At 44.5% G+C, this 17,835-nt stretch overlaps 1 protein-coding gene across 5 annotated transcripts; it reads right to left on the reverse strand.

Annotated features, from left to right (window-relative positions):
• Window positions 1-8,232: 8,232 nt before the first annotated feature.
• LOC115799028 (uncharacterized) lies at window positions 8,233-11,401 on the reverse strand. 5 transcript variants are annotated; one of them, XM_030755953.1, is made up of 3 exons: window positions 11,263-11,401; window positions 10,995-11,052; window positions 8,233-10,856 (listed from the first exon to the last, which is right to left on the reverse strand). In XM_030755953.1, the coding sequence occupies exon 3, from the start codon at window positions 10,222-10,224 to the stop codon at window positions 8,914-8,916; it is 1,311 nt and encodes a 436-aa protein (XP_030611813.1). In that variant the 5' UTR covers window positions 10,225-10,856; window positions 10,995-11,052; window positions 11,263-11,401; the 3' UTR covers window positions 8,233-8,913. The 5 variants fall into 5 exon arrangements, with proteins under 5 accessions (XP_030611813.1, XP_030611812.1, XP_030611814.1 ...); XM_030755952.1 differs by having other exon boundaries at window positions 8,233-10,914; XM_030755954.1 differs by lacking the exon at window positions 10,995-11,052.
• Between the last annotated feature and the right edge of the window lie 6,434 nt (window positions 11,402-17,835).

Consider the following 17,835-nt stretch of genomic DNA (forward strand, 5'->3'; position numbering starts at 1 on the left):
ATCAATAACAAGTTGTACGGCCTATCACCTATCTGCAGCCTGACAGCACGTCCTCTGCTTGCAGCTGTTTCAATAAAACATGCTGGAGACAGGAGGCGGTAAATGACATGCTCGTCTGAGGCACCTTCAGGATTTCTCATAATGGTCAGCTCCCTGCGTCCCCAGCGTTCGTTTCTGTGCCACTGGACAGTTAAGTAAAGATACCTGACACCATATGTTTCCCTGTGCAGTAATGACTGCTCCTAGCGCTGCTTTTATGGCAGCTGGCCTCTGGAGGCTCAGCGATCACAGACATGTCCAGCCCTCAATTAGAGCTGCAGGAAAGCGCCTGTGTTTGTTTACAGGCAGCTTCTTTTACACGATCGACACCTCTGCGGGGCTGTATGCATTTACTTTGTGGTGCAATATAAAGAAAAATGCATGCAGGCTGCAGTTTGAAATTTACAACCAAATCCATGAGGGGAGAAGAAGGGGGCAAGATGAATGAGCAGGAGGAGGAGACGAGCGGTGGAGTGAAGACAGTGAGAGAAAACTGAAGGAAGCAGGATGGGAGAGACAGAGATGAAGACAGAGAGAGGAGAGGGAGACCAAAGGCGTGTGGAGTTCACGATCACTTTGCTTGGCTGCACAGTGATTAAAGAGAAGAGTCCCTGGAGAGGAAGGCGGCTCTAGGCCTGCCCAGTCAGTTCTCTCGCTCCCTTGATCTCCTGCGTGTCGCCCACAGAAACATACCGCCAAACCTTCAGGAAGGGCTCCTTTTATTGCGCTGGGTCCCCCAACAGCTCCAAAGAATCTGCAAAGCAAGCACAGATTGTCGTGGCACCGGCTCCTCTCAATTTAGAGGAAGGGGGTCTGCCTCGGATGAGCTGCTGCCTGGATCCTGAAGAAGTTTTTTTTTTTTTTTTTTTTTTTTTTTTTTGATGTTTAATGAAGATATTTCGCACATTTCTAAAGCGTCTTGTTACACGCGAACTTGTCACCCTCCAAGATTAGGTAAAAAGAGAATTTTTGGCAAGTGATTTCCCCAAAAAGTTTCTGCTAAAAGGGAAAAAAAAAGGGAAGAAGGAATGAGAAAATAAGCCTACTAAACCTTCATTAATCCCCTTAGGAGGTTCTATCCTCATTTGATTGAAGTGCTTATTCTTTCAGAAAAATTGATAATCAGAACCTTGGAGACTAGGAGCCAGGAAAGAGGAGATGGGAAAAGAAAATGTCACTCTCAATCTTAATTAAATTGACCATTCAGTGGCGGTGAGCTGATCAGTGCGTCGTGGGCCAGGTCCCTCCCTTGACCTTTTTTCTTCTGGTCAAGTGACCTTCACTCCCTGTCTGTGCAGTGTCTGACAAGGAAGGAAAGCGCCTGAGGGGGATGAGGGAAGAAAGGCCGTGACATTACACATTCTTACGGGTGCCACAGCCTGGATAATTAAACCGATACTCACTTAGCATGCATTGCAACCTAGCCTATCGTTTATCAGCCGCATGACCTCTAGCAAGGGATCTCTTCCTCTGATCTGTATAATTATTCTGTTTTTCTCCCCCTCCTTTTTCATCGCCGCCTCCTTTATTCTATTGGAAATACCTCTGTGTGTGTGTGTGTGTGTGCGTGCGTGTGTGTGTGAAAGTTGTAAACATCACAGCTGGTTGGGAGGAAGAATTTCGGAAGTGATTCAATGATGTTTTTGTGCAAGATTTCAATTAATTCCAGTTGGCCCACAGCTATTTTGTATTATTCGTTTTTACGTCTTTCCCTATAAAAACACACTTATCCCTCTAAGTTCTCATGCCTGTGGTCGATTGAAACTCTGAGGGGGTGGGTACACTGGTGTCACTGTAAATGTGTTGGCTGGGGGGGTTAAATCCTAAGTAGTTAGCTTGTGCCACACATGGAGCTGCTGTCTGAATGTGAATGAAGCACAGCTATGGCTTGGATTAGGGAATTTTTTATTATTATTATTATTTGCATTTTTGTTATATGCCTTTTATTGATGATTACTTGTAGCCTGGTGAACAATATGAGAATATTTTAGTTTAATTTCCTTTTAATGTTATTAAGGATCCGCAGTCACTGGCCTCACAATATGTCGAGTGCTTGTTTTATGCTTTGCTGTTTCTCACTGCTCATCTCTCGCAGGTCAAAGCTGAGGGCTGCCCCATCTCACTCTGGCTCTGCTGTTAGTTTCTTCCTATGAAAAGGGAGTTTTTTTCTTCCCACTCAAGTGCCGCTCAAAGGTAACTGTTGAGTTTCTTTGTAAGGTCTTGACCTTAATGTATAAAGTTTAATAATACAATTTGGTCCACAAAAAAACTTTATTAGTCATTATAATCTGGCTGCTAGTCAAGCAAAACATTTTATTTTTATTAGAATGATACAAGAAGGCTTCCATACACCCTCCCTCACAAGTCTGAATTTATGAGCTACTGGTAAGACGGAGCATTTCATAAAGCCAAACACAGCCTGGTGTTAAAGCAACATAAGGAATCTTGTTTTTTGTTCAATCACATATCTTTATAAGTGCTGCCGAGCCTGTTTCACGGTTATGAACAAGGCAGTTCAATAGTTGTGCTGGAAGTTTCATTAAAGATAGTTATCTTTGATCATGTGGTTTAGCTGTACCACACAGCCTAGCCTTCTACCATGAAACTGGCCTTTGCTGCTTTATTGGGCTCCAAGAAACACAGCCTGTTGAGCTGTAGCTGCATGCCTCTTCTCAGGTCAGTGAACCTTAATGAAGCCTCTGCTTCCTGTGTATGATTTCATATCGCTGCACGGACGTGGAGTCAGATATCAAAATAATGATGCAAATTCCAGTCTTGTTACACTTTGCGCAAATCGCATTCTGCGCGTTTGCAGTGTATTCACACTAGGATCTGTGGCACACAGGTAGGTGTGAAAAAAAAGTTTAATAAAGCGACTGCACAGGCTGCACAGACGCTGAACATTTTCAGTACATTTTTCTCAGCCGTTTTCAGCCAGAAAAAAACTAGTACAAGATGTATGATTAAGAAAAAAAAATGTGTTACTCTGTACCTTTGCTGGCATTAAGATGTTTCTCATTCTTGGCTGGAACACACATTACGTGTGTAACCGTGCTGAACTTGGCCGTGTATTAATTCAGCTCGGTCCAAATAATCATAACCCAGTTCTGTGTTTCCATTCGTCGTATAGTTTGTGTCTGCGTTGTGTTCAATGACAATCAGGAGACAGGATGAGATGAATGCTGACTTTATCTGCCTGCATGAAACGGAACATGTACTGGTCAGAATCATGGGCTCATCATCGGGTACAGCACCTCGTGCTCTTCTCCCATACACTGGCGACGAGGTCTAATACATTTATATTGAAATAAAATACAATATCATGAAATAAATACCTGCATGAAACGGAACATGTACTGGTCAGAATCATGGGCTCATCATCGGGTACAGCACCTTACAAGGAATGGCATTTTCCATTAACATCAGGCTAGCGAACTTTTAACTGTGTGTTATAATGTTATTAATCTCATCAAAGGTACAATATGCAACTCATTAGTGTCCTGGTTGCTATAAGTACATATTACAGTTAGCCAGTGATCATATATGAACATACAGCAATAATACACAACATTTTCCACAGTGCTAATATCAGCGAACCCACCTCGTGCTCTTCTCCCATACACTGGCAACGAGGTTCCTGTGTCCACTACCCTTATCGCGGCTAACCACCAAGAGATGGCGCCGTTTCACCCGCTATGCATAAACCCAAAATGAAAAATAATGACAAGTGGAATCCAATACAATATTAACTGTTACACTCCCCTCTGCTGAATTCCACTTGTCCCATTGCAACAAACAAAACAACAAAAAAATGACCAATACAATAAAACCACAGGTACAATCACACAAAAAGGTGCACAACCGCTATTCTAATGCACAGGAAACCAAGACAGAACCACCGTTTCCAAAATTGCTGGTGAGGTATTATCACATCAAAATCACAGTTACAATTACCCAGTCACAAAGACTATCCCATGAGGATCAGTATGAGAAAAGGGTTGGCCAGACCCTATCTACACACGTAGGGGAAAAAAATATGCCCATATACATATTAAATGAACATGTAGCTGCAAAACACACCTCTTGAATAGCAAGACAAACAGACAATTGATCAAAAATGTCACAAAACCTCGTCAAGTAAAAATGAGAACAAACAAAACTGTAAGTCTATAACAAAGAACTCATGAGACCAATGTTGGTGTCTGGTGCATCATTTCAATAAGTCTAGTCACTGGTCTCAACAACCGCCCAGCTCTAGATCTACGGTGAGTCGCACCGTCAATTACTGTTGCTGTGACAGCATCAGTAGCGGGTATATCGGTAGGAGCGGCAGTATTAGGAGCCGTAAGAGTCTCTGGGCAAACTGCCAGGGATGCCGGGCAGCCATAGTCTGGTGAACTGCTGTCCATCAACGTAGCTTCGTCAGTGGGTTGCAACTGATCAAAAACTGGCTGGCCTTGAGGTAACGCACTGCCCCTGGACAAGACATCAGCAGGTTCCAACGCTTCATCCAGCTCCAACTGCTCAGCATCCACTGCACTTGACCCACTGCCTTCTCCCAAAGGCAGTTCAGACACCCACACTCTTGTTCTAAACTCTGCTGAGTCAGAAATAGTGTCACCGACAACTGACCTCTCGACACTAAGGTCAAGTTCACTTGAAGATGGTGACAATACAACCTCCTCCTGGTCATCAGAGTCATGTTCGGACAGAGGGAGGAAGTTTACTGGCATTATTAGGTTGCGATGGACCACTTTCACTTGCTCTGTAACAGGATTCTGAATCCTAAATGTGTGGCTCTCGTTGTCCTTTCCGACCACCACATACACCGTGCTTTCCCAGCGGTCAGCAAGCTTCCGTTTGCCACGTTCCTTTCTGTTGGCCAGCAACACTCTGTCGTTTACTTCCACCGGTACCCCCCGTACCTTACGGTTGTATAAATCAGCGTGACGCTGGAGCTGTTTAGTTGCCGCTGACTGAGCTACGGCCATGGCTTCTCTCATGTCCTTCCGCAAGGACTCAATGTAGCGGTCATAGTCCACCACCTCTGGATCACTGAGTACAGAGCCAAATATGACATCCACCGGAAGACGTGGCACCCTCCCAAACATGAGGAGAAACGGTGCATATCCAGTTGTTTCATGCACTGTACAGTTGTAGGCGAATGTCAGGGATTTCAGGGCCTCGGGCCAACGGTGTTTAGCTCTTGGTGGCAGCGCTCGAATCATGTTACCTAGAGTCCGATTCATCCTTTCACACGAGCCATTTCCCATAGGGTGATAAGGTGTAGTGTGTGACTTTTGCACACCTGCCACATTCAATAGCTCTGCAATTAGCGAACTCTCAAAGCTGGCCCCCTGATCCGAATGTAGCCGCTTGGGAAACCCATAAATGCAAAAGTAGTTGTTCCATAACTGGTGCGCAACTGCTCTGGCTGACTGATTGGGGCACAAGAAGGCGTGTGCCATCTTCGTGAAGTGGTCAGTAGCCACTAGCACATCCAACGAACGATTTGACGAATCCTCAGCAGTCCAGAAATCGACACTGACCAGTTCAAGAGGTTCAGAGGTCATTATATTTTTCAATGGGGCTCTGGCTTCAGGCTCTGGTGACTTGCTGACTACACAGCGTCTGCAGTGTCGTACATACTCCACAACATCACGCAGCAAGCCTATCCAATAAAACCTTTGTCTTGTCAGATACAATGTCCGCTGCTGACCCTGGTGGCCAGCCTCATCGTGAACACCTTGTAACACCTTACTGCGCAATGAGTGAGGAACAACAAAAAGGTAGGTCTTTCTCTTTGTGACAGGATTTTTAGCTACCCGGTACAGAACTCCGTCTCTCAGTACAAGCTTATCCCAGCTCCTCAAAAGCTTGACGACCTCAGACGATTCCTTGGCACGTTCCCTCCTGGATGGTCTCCGCTTTCTCTCCACAAAGAAGATTACTTTACTCAGAACAGCATCAGTTCTCTGCTTTTCTTTCAATACATCATGCGAGAACACCTCAGAGTTGACCTGCGGGGGTGTTAGAACCGTCTGCGAGAACTGTGGCAGGAGAAGGGCATGTGGGCACACCACAGCGTCTCCTTCACTGCATCCATGAAGTGCAGCAGCCACCTCCAGCGATGATACTGTCCCTGACTTAACAACTGCCACACCCTGAGATATCTGTTGGCCGCACTCAGATGCTACTTCAGGTGGGTTAGCTGACCAGCGAAACACCTCCTGAACTCCATTAGCACCAAGCGCTGCAGCCTCTGCCAGTAACTTGTCATAAGGTACTCTTGTCAAACGGTGAGATGTACTAGACTGTACGAAGGGCTGCCTGCTAAGAGCATCAGCCACCACATTCTTTGATCCAGGAATGAACTTGATGTCAAACTGAAATGGCGCTAACTTAGCGATCCACCTCTGTTCACATGCATCTAACCGAGCCTTGGACAGAATATAGGTCAGCGGATTATTGTCTGTCCACACGGTGAATTGGTGACCTCTCAACCAGTGATGGAATTTGTCACACACCGCCCACTTTAAGGCGAAAAACTCTAGCCGATGCGCTGGATACTTAGACTGGGCGTAACTAAGCGATTTACTGGCGAAGGCAATTGGTCTGGCTGTTGAACCACCAGCAGGTACCTGTGACAGGACTGCACCAAGTCCGTCAGAAGAAGCATCCACAGACAGCAGAAAGGGCTCACTAAAGTTCGGGTGGGCCAGCATGACCCGATCCAGCAAAGCCTGCTTAAGTTGGCAGAAAGCTTGCTGACAATCCCCAGTCCAATCCTCAGCATGGAGCTGTTTACGGGCTTGGCGACGTTTCCTCCCACCTCCACGTGGACCTTTAGAACCTGAGATTAGTCGAAATAATGGTCTGGCCATGGCAGAACAACCCTCAATAAACGGCTGGTAGTAGACTGCCATGCCAAGGAAGGAGCGGATCTTTCTCTGAGAAGGAATATTCGTGCCATCCTCCATAAGGTCTGACTCAGTTAGAGCGGTGATAGCAGACACTTTGTCAGGATCGGGCTGGATCCCATCTGTACAAATGACATGACCGAGAAACTTCACTGACCTCTTCAGAAAGTGACATTTCTTTGGGGCGAGTTTGAGGTTATGGTTCTGCAGCCTCTGAAAGACCATTTTCAGACGCTCGAGTGCCAGCTCCTCTGTCGGGGCAAACACCAAGACATCATCCAGATAGCACAGTAAGCTCATGAAGTTCTGGTCCCCAAAGATATTTAACATCATCCTCATGAATGTAGCTGGACTATTACAAAGTCCTTGAGGCATCCGATTGTACTCGTACAATCCAAATGGCGATGAAAAGGCAGTGTACTTTCGATCAGCCTCATGGACTTCCACATTGTAATAGCCAGAGGTCAAATCCATGGTCGAAAAAAATGCATTGCCCCCCAAGGCTGCTAGAGCATCAGCTGGATGAGGGAGCGGGTGAGCATCCTTGATAGTGCGTGCGTTGAGCCAGCGGAAATCATTGCAGATCCGCAGGTCACCCGTCTTCTTCCAAATGATCACCAGTGGAGATGCAAACTCACTGCTAGACTTTCGAATGATTTCACGCTCCTCCATCTCATCCAACACCTCTCTCAGTTTTTCATACTGGGTGGGCGGTATGCGTCTACATGGTAACCGGAATGGTTTCTCATCCATGACTCTGATACGGTGTAGGCAACCAGTGGCCTTACCACAATCTAGCTTGTCCCTCGAGAAAATCGACTGGTATTCGACTATGAGTTCCGCCAGTCTAGCCTTGTATTCGGGGGCAACGTCACACGACTCAATGTCTACATCAGAGAGTCCCAGTTCACTTAGCTTTGACTGGGGAGGGTCGGTTACACATGTTGTCACAGGGTGAGGATGATCTGGTAAGGTGGAGGTCTCCGAAACCAGGCTGTGTCTCATACCATCATCAAGCGGCACCTGTACTTGTTGTTGGATACCGATTTGGGAATCAGCGAACACTTGCACTGAACTGCAAATAGACACATCCGCCAACTTAGCGTTACGTTTCAGAGTAACTGGCTTGTTAGACGGATTAATCACCTTTAGCGGGAGCCAGCCATCACCTCTTAAGATTGACACCGACCTCCCCACTAAGACTGTCCGTGGTTTAGATCTTGCTGTTGTTGGCTCGCAACAACAGCACTTCCAACCAACATAGTATCAACCCGCGGCAGCTTGCCCCAAATCAGGTGCTCTGTCATGGGCTCAAGTGTAACAGCTCGTTTAATTTTAGCAGTTCCGACCGCATCTTGGATATCTTCATCACCATTTTCCATCCTTGAAAACAAGCTTAACAACCTCTGCCCCACATCACGACTGTCACTTAGTGCTGTGGAGCCCTGGTTCTGAAGATCACTCTTCACCTTAAACCTGTCAACAATATATCTTAGCAGGTTACTGCCAACAATCAGTTCTTCATTCTGGTTCTCAACTACCAATGTTGGAACAATCACTTTGCAGCTGTAAAGTTCCATCTCCAGATCGCACATTCCAGCAGGTAAGGTTCTGGAACCCCCACACCCAATCAACACGGTGTCTGTCGGCTCAAGGGTGGGGCCCCTCAACACATGCTGATGTAACAGCCGAGGTATTACATCAGAGCTCAGGGTGCATGCCATTGATCCGCTATCTAACAAAGCTCTGACCGTAACCTCTCCTCCCAGTGTCACATCTTCATAAAACAGTTTGTCATGTTGTTTGAGTCTCTGAATGTTTTGAACTATAGGTGTGTATCCCATCTCTCTCACTTCGCACACACTTTGGCATACAGACTCCATGTCATCATCAACATTTGCAACAGGGGGATCACTTTTAGGCCCAACACTTGCCCCCACCACATGCAGGCCACTCAGTTTTCCTGTGGTTGCGCCCCCTGCTTAGCGCCTCTAGCTTTCCTCACCACGGCCCCCGGACACTCCACTCGCACATGGTCAGGCGCAAAACAGTTAAAGCACAGACGGTTTGACCTGCAGTGGTACTGAGTAGTGTGTCCATCATCGCTGCATACCGCACACGGTACTACGGGCTTTACTTTCATTGGTTGGTCTCTCTGTGTGCGCACATTGAACTTACTTTGAAACCTGTACTGTTGTGGCTGCTGCTCCAGAACACGTTCGAGCAGAGTGATGACCTGGTCCAGGCGGTCCGGGGAGCTCTCGGCTGCCTGTCCAGCAGGTGGCGACACAACAGCAGCCGCAGGCACAATCGCACTTGTGAGTGTCGCACGTTGCATAGAAGTGGTGACCTCCTGTTGCTGAGAAGGCAAAACATTGGTCACACTGTGTTTGGATAGTCGCTTGCGAGCTCTGCAGTGTTCAACGAGCTTCTCGTGAATTTCTGCAACTGTCCATTCTTTCAGCTGTCTACACTTGAATATGAGCGACAGTTCAGGATCAGGACAGTTCTGGATGAACATGGCAGCTAGGTCACGTGACAGATAGTCAAAAGCCTTATTTTGTCTCTTTAGAGAGTCCTCTGTCACATCCAGAGCTTTATTAAGTCTCAGCCAATAGTCAAAGGGGTGCTCGTCAGGATGGGGCACAGTAGCATAAAAATCAGCTAAGGGCAAGCTGTAGGACATAGTATCACTAAAGTGTTGCTTCAGTAACTCAAAAATGGGCTCAGGTCCTTCACGCAGATTCAAAACTGGCTTACTGCGTATGCCCACTTTAACCACTTCATGTGCCCTCCCCACAAGCTTAGATACTACTTCATCAGCTTGTTCAGCCACAGGGATGCCCTTCTTTTTCAAATAGGATAACATCATGACTTCCCACTCTTGGACTGAACATGAGTCATGATCCCCTGTAAAACTCACAGGTTCTTTAACATCAGGGCGAACAATGACATTTAACATTGCAGACTCATTAGCTGTACCCCCAACTACTCCTGAACACAGTGTATTATTAAGGCGGGTTTCAATGCAAGATGCAATACTTTCACCAATAGAAATTCCAATCTGTGAAGCTATATCACCCAAACGTTTATCATTAACATCACTTTGTGGTGCATCAAAAGTGTCATTAACATTTCCACCCAAACCTGCATAACTTGGTATTGGTGAGGATGAATCTGGAGTGTACAAAAGCACACCTCTCCCTCTAGCAGCTGCAGGCATAGGGGTAAACCCTCTCCCCCTACCAAAAAAATTGCCTGCCATACTCAACACTTTACCAACAACAGCAAAAAACAGTCAAAAATAACAAAAAAATAAAGCACATACAACTCAAATACAGGGGAACAAAAGCATCCCCATCAGGTCAACAAAGTAGAACAGGGCAACAGAAATCATCCACAAAATAAATACACTCAAAATAGTTGCGTCTCAAAACGCCCCTCCTTCACTGAGGTAGAGAGAGCAAAAAAAATTTGCGGTCAATGGCGACAGTGCTGCCACTCATAAAACCACAAACAGCTCCAAACAACGGTACAAAGGGTTAAAAATAGCTTTGCATTTACTAAACAAATTACCGCCACACCGCCAAAGCGGTAAAGAGTCCACACAGCTGTCCCGAATCTGAGGCACTTCCGAAGCGAGCGGCTCCAGGAAGTAGACGCAGCCCCGGTACTCCGATGCGAGCGCTCCGGGAAGTAGACTCAGCCCGCGCCGACGCAGCTGAAGAACGGGTCACGGCACCAGTGTAACCGTGCTGAACTTGGCCGTGTATTAATTCAGCTCGGTCCAAATAATCATAACCCAGTTCTGTGTTTCCATTCGTCGTATAGTTTGTGTCTGCGTTGTGTTCAATGACAATCAGGAGACAGGATGAGATGAATGCTGACTTTATCTGCCTGCATGAAACGGAACATGTACTGGTCAGAATCATGGGCTCATCATCGGGTACAGCACCTCGTGCTCTTCTCCCATACACTGGCACGAGGTCTAATACATTTATATTGAAATAAAATACAATATCATGAAATAAATACCTGCATGAAACGGAACATGTACTGGTCAGAATCATGGGCTCATCATCGGGTACAGCACCTTACAAGGAATGGCATTTTCCATTAACATCAGGCTAGCGAACTTTTCCAACTGTGTGTTATAATGTTATTAATCTCATCAAAGGTACAATATGCAACTCATTAGTGTCCTGGTTGCTATAAGTACATATTACAGTTAGCCAGTGATCATATATGAACATACAGCAATAATACACAACATTTTCCACAGTGCTAATATCAGCGAACCCACCTCGTGCTCTTCTCCCATACACTGGCAACGAGGTTCCTGTGTCCACTACCCTTATCGCGGCTAACCACCAAGAGATGGCGCCGTTTCACCCGCTATGCATAAACCCAAAATGAAAAATAATGACAAGTGGAATCCAATACAATATTAACTGTACACGTGCAGTGGTGAGTGCAGGGAGCCGGCCAACCAGTGTGAAAGTGAGAACTATAGTAATATAGTATGTGCCATAAACCAGCAGCTGATATTTCTGGGTCACTTATCTGCAGGGAGCTGCTTGCACTGTTCTAACCCGTCAGCTTGTTATGTAATACATTGGCCTGGTTTACCCTATATACTCACACTGTCTGTAATTTTCCACTCAGCCTATGTATCTCACAGGTTACCTGTGATTGTAGGTGCAACTGACAGGATTCGAAGCAGGAATTTCTCAGTTAAAGTGCTCGGGGTGTGGATGAAACAGCACGGAGAAGAGGCGAGCTAACATTGTTAAAGCCTAACGCTGTCCAGTTTCAGCTTGTTCACATTCCATTTTCAGCTTTCACTGTATTTTTTCTTTTTCTTTGTACCACTTTACAGAAAGTCGTATGTAGATGGAGGTTGGTTAAAGGGAGGAGACAAAGATGAGCCTCGGCCACATAAAAAAGAGAAAGAGAAAGTGCCCAAAGTAATCCAGAAGAGCACGCCACTCAACTCCCTTCATCTTTTTACCAACAGGCCTCTCTGCAGATCATCTGGCTGCTTTCAGACTACAAGGACTGAGCTGTGGCTTGGCAGGATTCACTGAATATCACAAATATCTAACTACACAGCTTACACGTCGCTCTGTTTAAGAGACTGAGATGGATTTCTTTCTGCTCGTTACCATTCCTTTCCATCCGGGTTCAAAAGCAATTTGCATGTGTTTGCTTGTATTTTAATCCACGACTGTAATCGTTAAATCTGGATTCACTTTGCCGCTTACGGATTTGGTGTGAGTGCAGACGTTTTCAATTTATTCTTGGACTGCATTGCCAGGCAACAATAATCATCTACAAACAATAAACAGGAAGTGCGATGCTGCCATAGAGACAGTCTGTTAGCTGCAGAACTCAAGTCGTATCGTTTTCGACCACATTTTGTACGAATCTGCTCTACGAGGCGTTCCGCGTGAGCCTTCAAGTAGTTCCTGTTTGAGGTGTGACCACAAATGATTAGACTTTGGTGCAGAGACTGATGTGGAAGAACAAGTCAGCATTGGCTGAACATACTGTATTTATGCATGGTTATATGCAGTTATCTGTGCATCTTCTGTAAAGAGTCTCAGCACTAAGCTGCATTTAACACACTTCACTGTTCACATCTAAAAAAAAAGGCAGAGAAAGAAAACTCTTATGGGGGGCTGATTCTGATGTACAAAATGATGAGTATGCAACACGTGAAAGATGAGGTGTGATTAACATGCGGAATACAACGCCTCAGAGTTTAAGCGCTCAAGATTTCCTGTTTCTCCTGCACACATGCTGTCACCGACACAAGCAGCACTGCACGTCCTAATGCTCTGGCACGTCTCCATTCGGACACAAGATACAAACACGTACTCAAATGTTATTTGTAAAATGACACAACAAATAAATATTTATTGTTAAGTAAAGATCTGTAGTGTAGGGTTTTTCTATAGGGCTGCATTTTTTTATTTTTATTTTTCCAGAACTGAACCTCTGGTTTAATCTTTTTTATAACCGTGTCTCATTTTTATGTACGCTTCTAAAATGTAGCTATAAACTATACAGGCTGCAGTTTCAAAATAAAGCATGGAAGGAAAAGGTACAAATGTCTCGTCCAGTATAAAGTGGCAGAAAAATGAAATGGTGAAATACCAGTACCTCCAAAAATATTTTTGCAGTTAAATGTGTTGTTACACTTTCCCACTGTAGTTATTTTTTTTCCATGTTCATAATTCCATCAATCTTGAAGACCCCCCCCGCCCCCCCATCCCCAACACCACTGGCTGAAATGCAGCCCCAAACCATGACAGAGCCTCCGCCGTGTTTAGTGGCTGCAAACACTCAGTGCTGTTTGTCTCTCCTGACCTCCTCCATATTTACTGATGACAATTTGAACCAAAAATATCACATTTGGATTTATCACTCCATAATTTTCAGTCCAGTTCTTGTGTAGTATGGAATACCTCAGCCTTTTCTCCCTGTTTTCCTTCCTTAGGAATGGCTTCCTGATATCCACCCTTCCACTGAGACCATTTCTGATGAAGCTTCAGTGAACAGTAGCCGGATCAGATGAATATCTCGGATCCTGTGTCAGGTCTTTGCTGAATTTGTCACAGGCTGCTTTGGTCGAAGCAAAATGAAGGACTCAAATGCAGACACGACTGACACAACCTCATAAGATTCAGTCTTTATTTCTCACAGAAGGAATTTGCAACAGAAGCTGGTCACAGACGAAGCAGGAACTGATGGCTGGATCCACACAGAGACGAAGTGGGAATCCGACTCTTCCCGGAGGGAGGGGAAAACCTGCACGTTCCATAACCTGGATTCCAAAGAGGAACAAACTCCAAAAACACACTAACCAGATTCTTAGACTATAACAGGATGTTTTTTCCTATTTCTTAAAGATACAACTTTCAGATACCATTTATCTGCTGTAGATAGTTTTTTTTAGGCCTGCTATTTCTTATTTTGTCCTCCATTTGTCAAGTTTTCTTAAATTTTTAAGGACACACTGCACACCATGCTGGAACATGTCAAATTTCGGGCTAATAGCTCCCTGGGAATCACCCTGTAGGTTCAAAATATTATTTTGTGCAAGTCAAACTGTGTTATCTTTGGCATTTTTCATAGTTTTAACTAAAGAAATGGGAACAAATGATATGTTTTTTTTCTGACAGGCTGCTAATAACAAAGTGCCTAAAGATACAATTCAAGTTAAGGTGATTGCCATAACTACAGATTGGTTACTGATTCATTATTAAAGTTTCTGACTAGACACAAACAGCATTATGGAATCAGAGTTCCGGGTTTGGTCAAAATTAAGACAGATAGGAGCCTTTCATATCTCTAATGGAAAGTTTCCTCACCGTGGGAGTTTCCCATAATACTCAGGAACACAGCACTTTGACACAAAATACATTTGAGCCTATAGCCCCCAGGAAGCCATTAAACACATTCTGGCACATGGATATTAAAAAAGTAAAAAATTACCCAGTGAGGAGCGTCAGAGAGAGAGGGAGCTTCTGTCTGTCTGATACCATATCCATCTGTAACCCTGCATTAGGCTGCCTCATCCAGTGTCACAGGATCTTCTGGTGAGACGCTAATTGATAAGAAAAGATGAACATGTGATCTGGGAAACCTGATTCAATCAAAAAAAAAAAAAAAAGGCACGAAGGTGAGGAAGAGAGGGAGGGGAAAAAGCTTGCAGCTCTCTATAAATCATGAGACTTGCACAGAAAGCCATCCATCACAGTTGGCAAAGGCTTTGTTGGGGTTGAAAGGTCAAAGGGCTGATTTGTTAGAAGGTCTTTCCACTCCCGGGGGACAAATTGACCGGTTCCCGAGCGAGACGAGACGGGTAAGCCGTCGCTTTTGCCGGTCAGAACTCGACCTATGGGTTTCCAGTCTGCTGCCACTGACTATATACCCGGAAAAAAAGGTTGAGCGCAAATGGCCCCAGCGTAACCCCTCAATCCTTCATCCTGAGTGATAGCTCTCTCCTCCGTGTCAAGTCTTTTAATCCACACTCACTGTTCTGCCTCGCTCATATGTCAGAATGAAAAGTTGCGCCATGGCACTTTCCTGGTTCTTCACAGCTTCTTGGTCAATATTTCTCATCAGTGGGAGGGAGACAAATGACCTCCACGGCTTTGACCTGCTGTGTTATTGGCAGGAGGAGACAGTTTCTGCTCTGATTTTTATACTCGGCTATTAAACATATAACTCTTATGGCCTCTTAATTGGATCATTACCACATTCCTTGGAAGCATTCCTAAAATTTATGTCCATGTTGTTAAAGTTATGCTAAAAAAAAAGGATGAAATTTGTAATGATACAAACCGTGTTAACATATGCAAGCGTGGAAAGGCTGATTTAAAATTAATGAGCCTTGAAATTTTAATTCCAAATGTGATCCTAATCTCTACAAGTAGTGTTATCTCCGACTGTAAGGCAGCTCAGATAGCACCAGTGAGTGGTGAAGAAGCAGGGCGGTGTGACAGAATTCACATGCAGCTACCCAGGAAATATTACCCAGAAAGAAGGTTTTAATGAAGCTCTGACGTCCTAATGAATGCTGTTCACACCCCCCTTTTTACACGAGCATCTCCTGAGAAGCAGCCCTGAATTCTGATTGGCGGTGATACTGTAACTCCATCACTGAGAGCTCCCCTTTAAGGATTTCTCCCTGTGTCAAAAGCCCCCCCCCCAATCCCCTCCTCCGCATGAAGAGCCATCAGTCTGGGAGGCTACGGGGCAGGTTGTGCTTAATCAGCATTTCAAAGCCGCTCCACTGTCAATTATCCAAGGCGCCGCTGCTTCCAGTTTGCTCGCATGGGTTCCATTCGACAACGGGGATGTAAGGTCAATGTGTAACGTCTGAGGGTGACATCACCTGCCTAGGGAATCCTTGGCAGACACACATGCTGAAAGAAAACACACAAACGGAGCTTCATTTCTGTGTCTTCTATTTTCTGGTTCTTTCATGGCTTTGCCACAAAAATCCTTCACATTCTCTAGTTACCATAGAGGCCTATCCGACGGTCACGCTGGGAGGCGTTCATGTGTAGAATACAATTTAAAATTCCATCACTCAGGGTGAAGCTGTGTTTTATATCTTTTCCATTAGCTCCAGATGTCATATGAATACCATATGTAAAATTGTTTTGCATTTGTTATGCACACAGAGGGGACAATCTGTATGCTTTGCTGGCAGACTGTAGCATAATTCACTACTCACCCCATTGACTACTGAATATGAAACATGCGTTCCATATCAAGCCACTTCTGTCATTGGGCCAGTGGAGTGGAGCGGGCACGCTGGAGTTTTCTCGGGACTTATAAAGAGGCAGACTTTATGCTTTCAAACAGAGATATTAAGGCAGTAGATCTCATACATTACAGTCAAGGGAGTGGTGGGACTGTTTTGTAATTTCCATACACACTCCTCTCTCCTTCCCACAGTTTTCAGCACTCCTGGACAGATAATCTTATTCTATAGGTCTGCTGCGGAGCAGCAAAAGTCTTGGACGACTCCAAAATATTTGCTCATTAAAAGTAAGATGTGAGAAGAGCCAGACGGAGTATAGCAGCTCAGAAAAAATCCTCCCAGTTTGATTCTGTGAGGGTGTTTATGACATATGTTGAAAGTCTAATAGGCATCGTGGAGTCATGCAGGGAGGGCTGAGGTTTAGTTATGCAAATAGTTGGCGGGGGCAGAGCTGCTCTGGAGGAAAGCAACATCACTGCTTAAGTTCAACTTTACAGGTATCTTAAATCTGCACCGAAGAGCCAAAGTTACAATAAAATTCTAATTATTTAGTAAGCACATTTTCATTGTTGGATATTAAGAGGGTCCAGGTGCTCAGCTTGCCTTTGACCAAAATGTACAGAAGAAATCCTGATTATAAAACATCCCGTAATAATAAGGAATTTGTCATCAATCACTGCTATTTTTGAGGACTACTTGAGTTAATGTAATGAATATGAAACAGGAAGTGTAATAATGCTGCCGAGCATTTTTGTCATTCCATTACAGTAAGTCTGTTTTTAAGTTATAAGCAGCTGTTGATTCATCATCAATCCTTCATCTTCTTCTTCTTGCTTCATTCTTCACTCATTAATAAAAAACGTATTTTTCATGTTGGTTACATTGTATCTTGTAGACAGATTTCAACACATCAGCTCTGCAAGCTTACACACCAACACCAACACTTTCTATATTAAATGAGGTTATTGTGCAATGAGGTTATTGTGCAGCATTATGCTGCCAGGTGAATGGCTGCAATAAGACTGTACTTATTTAACTCAGCTCCAGTGGCGTGTTTAATCACCAACTTAGGCAGACAATTAACGTGACATAAGTTAATTTAAATTTATACTAGTAATATTTTTCTCATAATCTGTAGCTCTGTTTATTTATTTTTCCCATTTTTGGGCCTTCCCTTGCCTTTTCAAGTCAGCATGACCCACTGGGAAAAATACTGTGATACATAACTTGAATATAAACCAGCAGGATGGCTTCCAACTACACCAACCCCATGCACTGGGTGCGGCAGTGCGTTTTTGGTCTGACAGCCAACTCAAGCAGAAGAAATCATTTCAGAACTCAACCACCCAACATGTTTCAACCCAACCAAAGTTTTAATATTAATTTTAAAGGAACATCTATCATTTTTCTGCTAAATGTTTATATTGTAATATATTACACATTCCTCCTCCTGTGCACATTATTGACATTTTGCCCCGCAAGTCTTAGTATTTCCATCGGTGATGAAATTCAAATGTGTAGTGGCAAATATTTCCTTCTTGTTACCATGAAAAACATAAAATAATAAAAAAAAAAATCTCAGTGACACATGAGACC

This window comes from Archocentrus centrarchus, chromosome 20 (assembly GCF_007364275.1).
Source record: "Archocentrus centrarchus isolate MPI-CPG fArcCen1 chromosome 20, fArcCen1, whole genome shotgun sequence".
Lineage (NCBI taxonomy): Eukaryota > Metazoa > Chordata > Actinopteri > Cichliformes > Cichlidae > Archocentrus > Archocentrus centrarchus.

What these genes read in the sequence shown, in the direction of transcription:
- LOC115799028 (XM_030755954.1), bottom strand. Translation starts at nt 10,224, where the DNA reads ATGGCAGGCAATTTTTTTGGTAGGGGGAGAGGGTTTACCCCTATGCCT.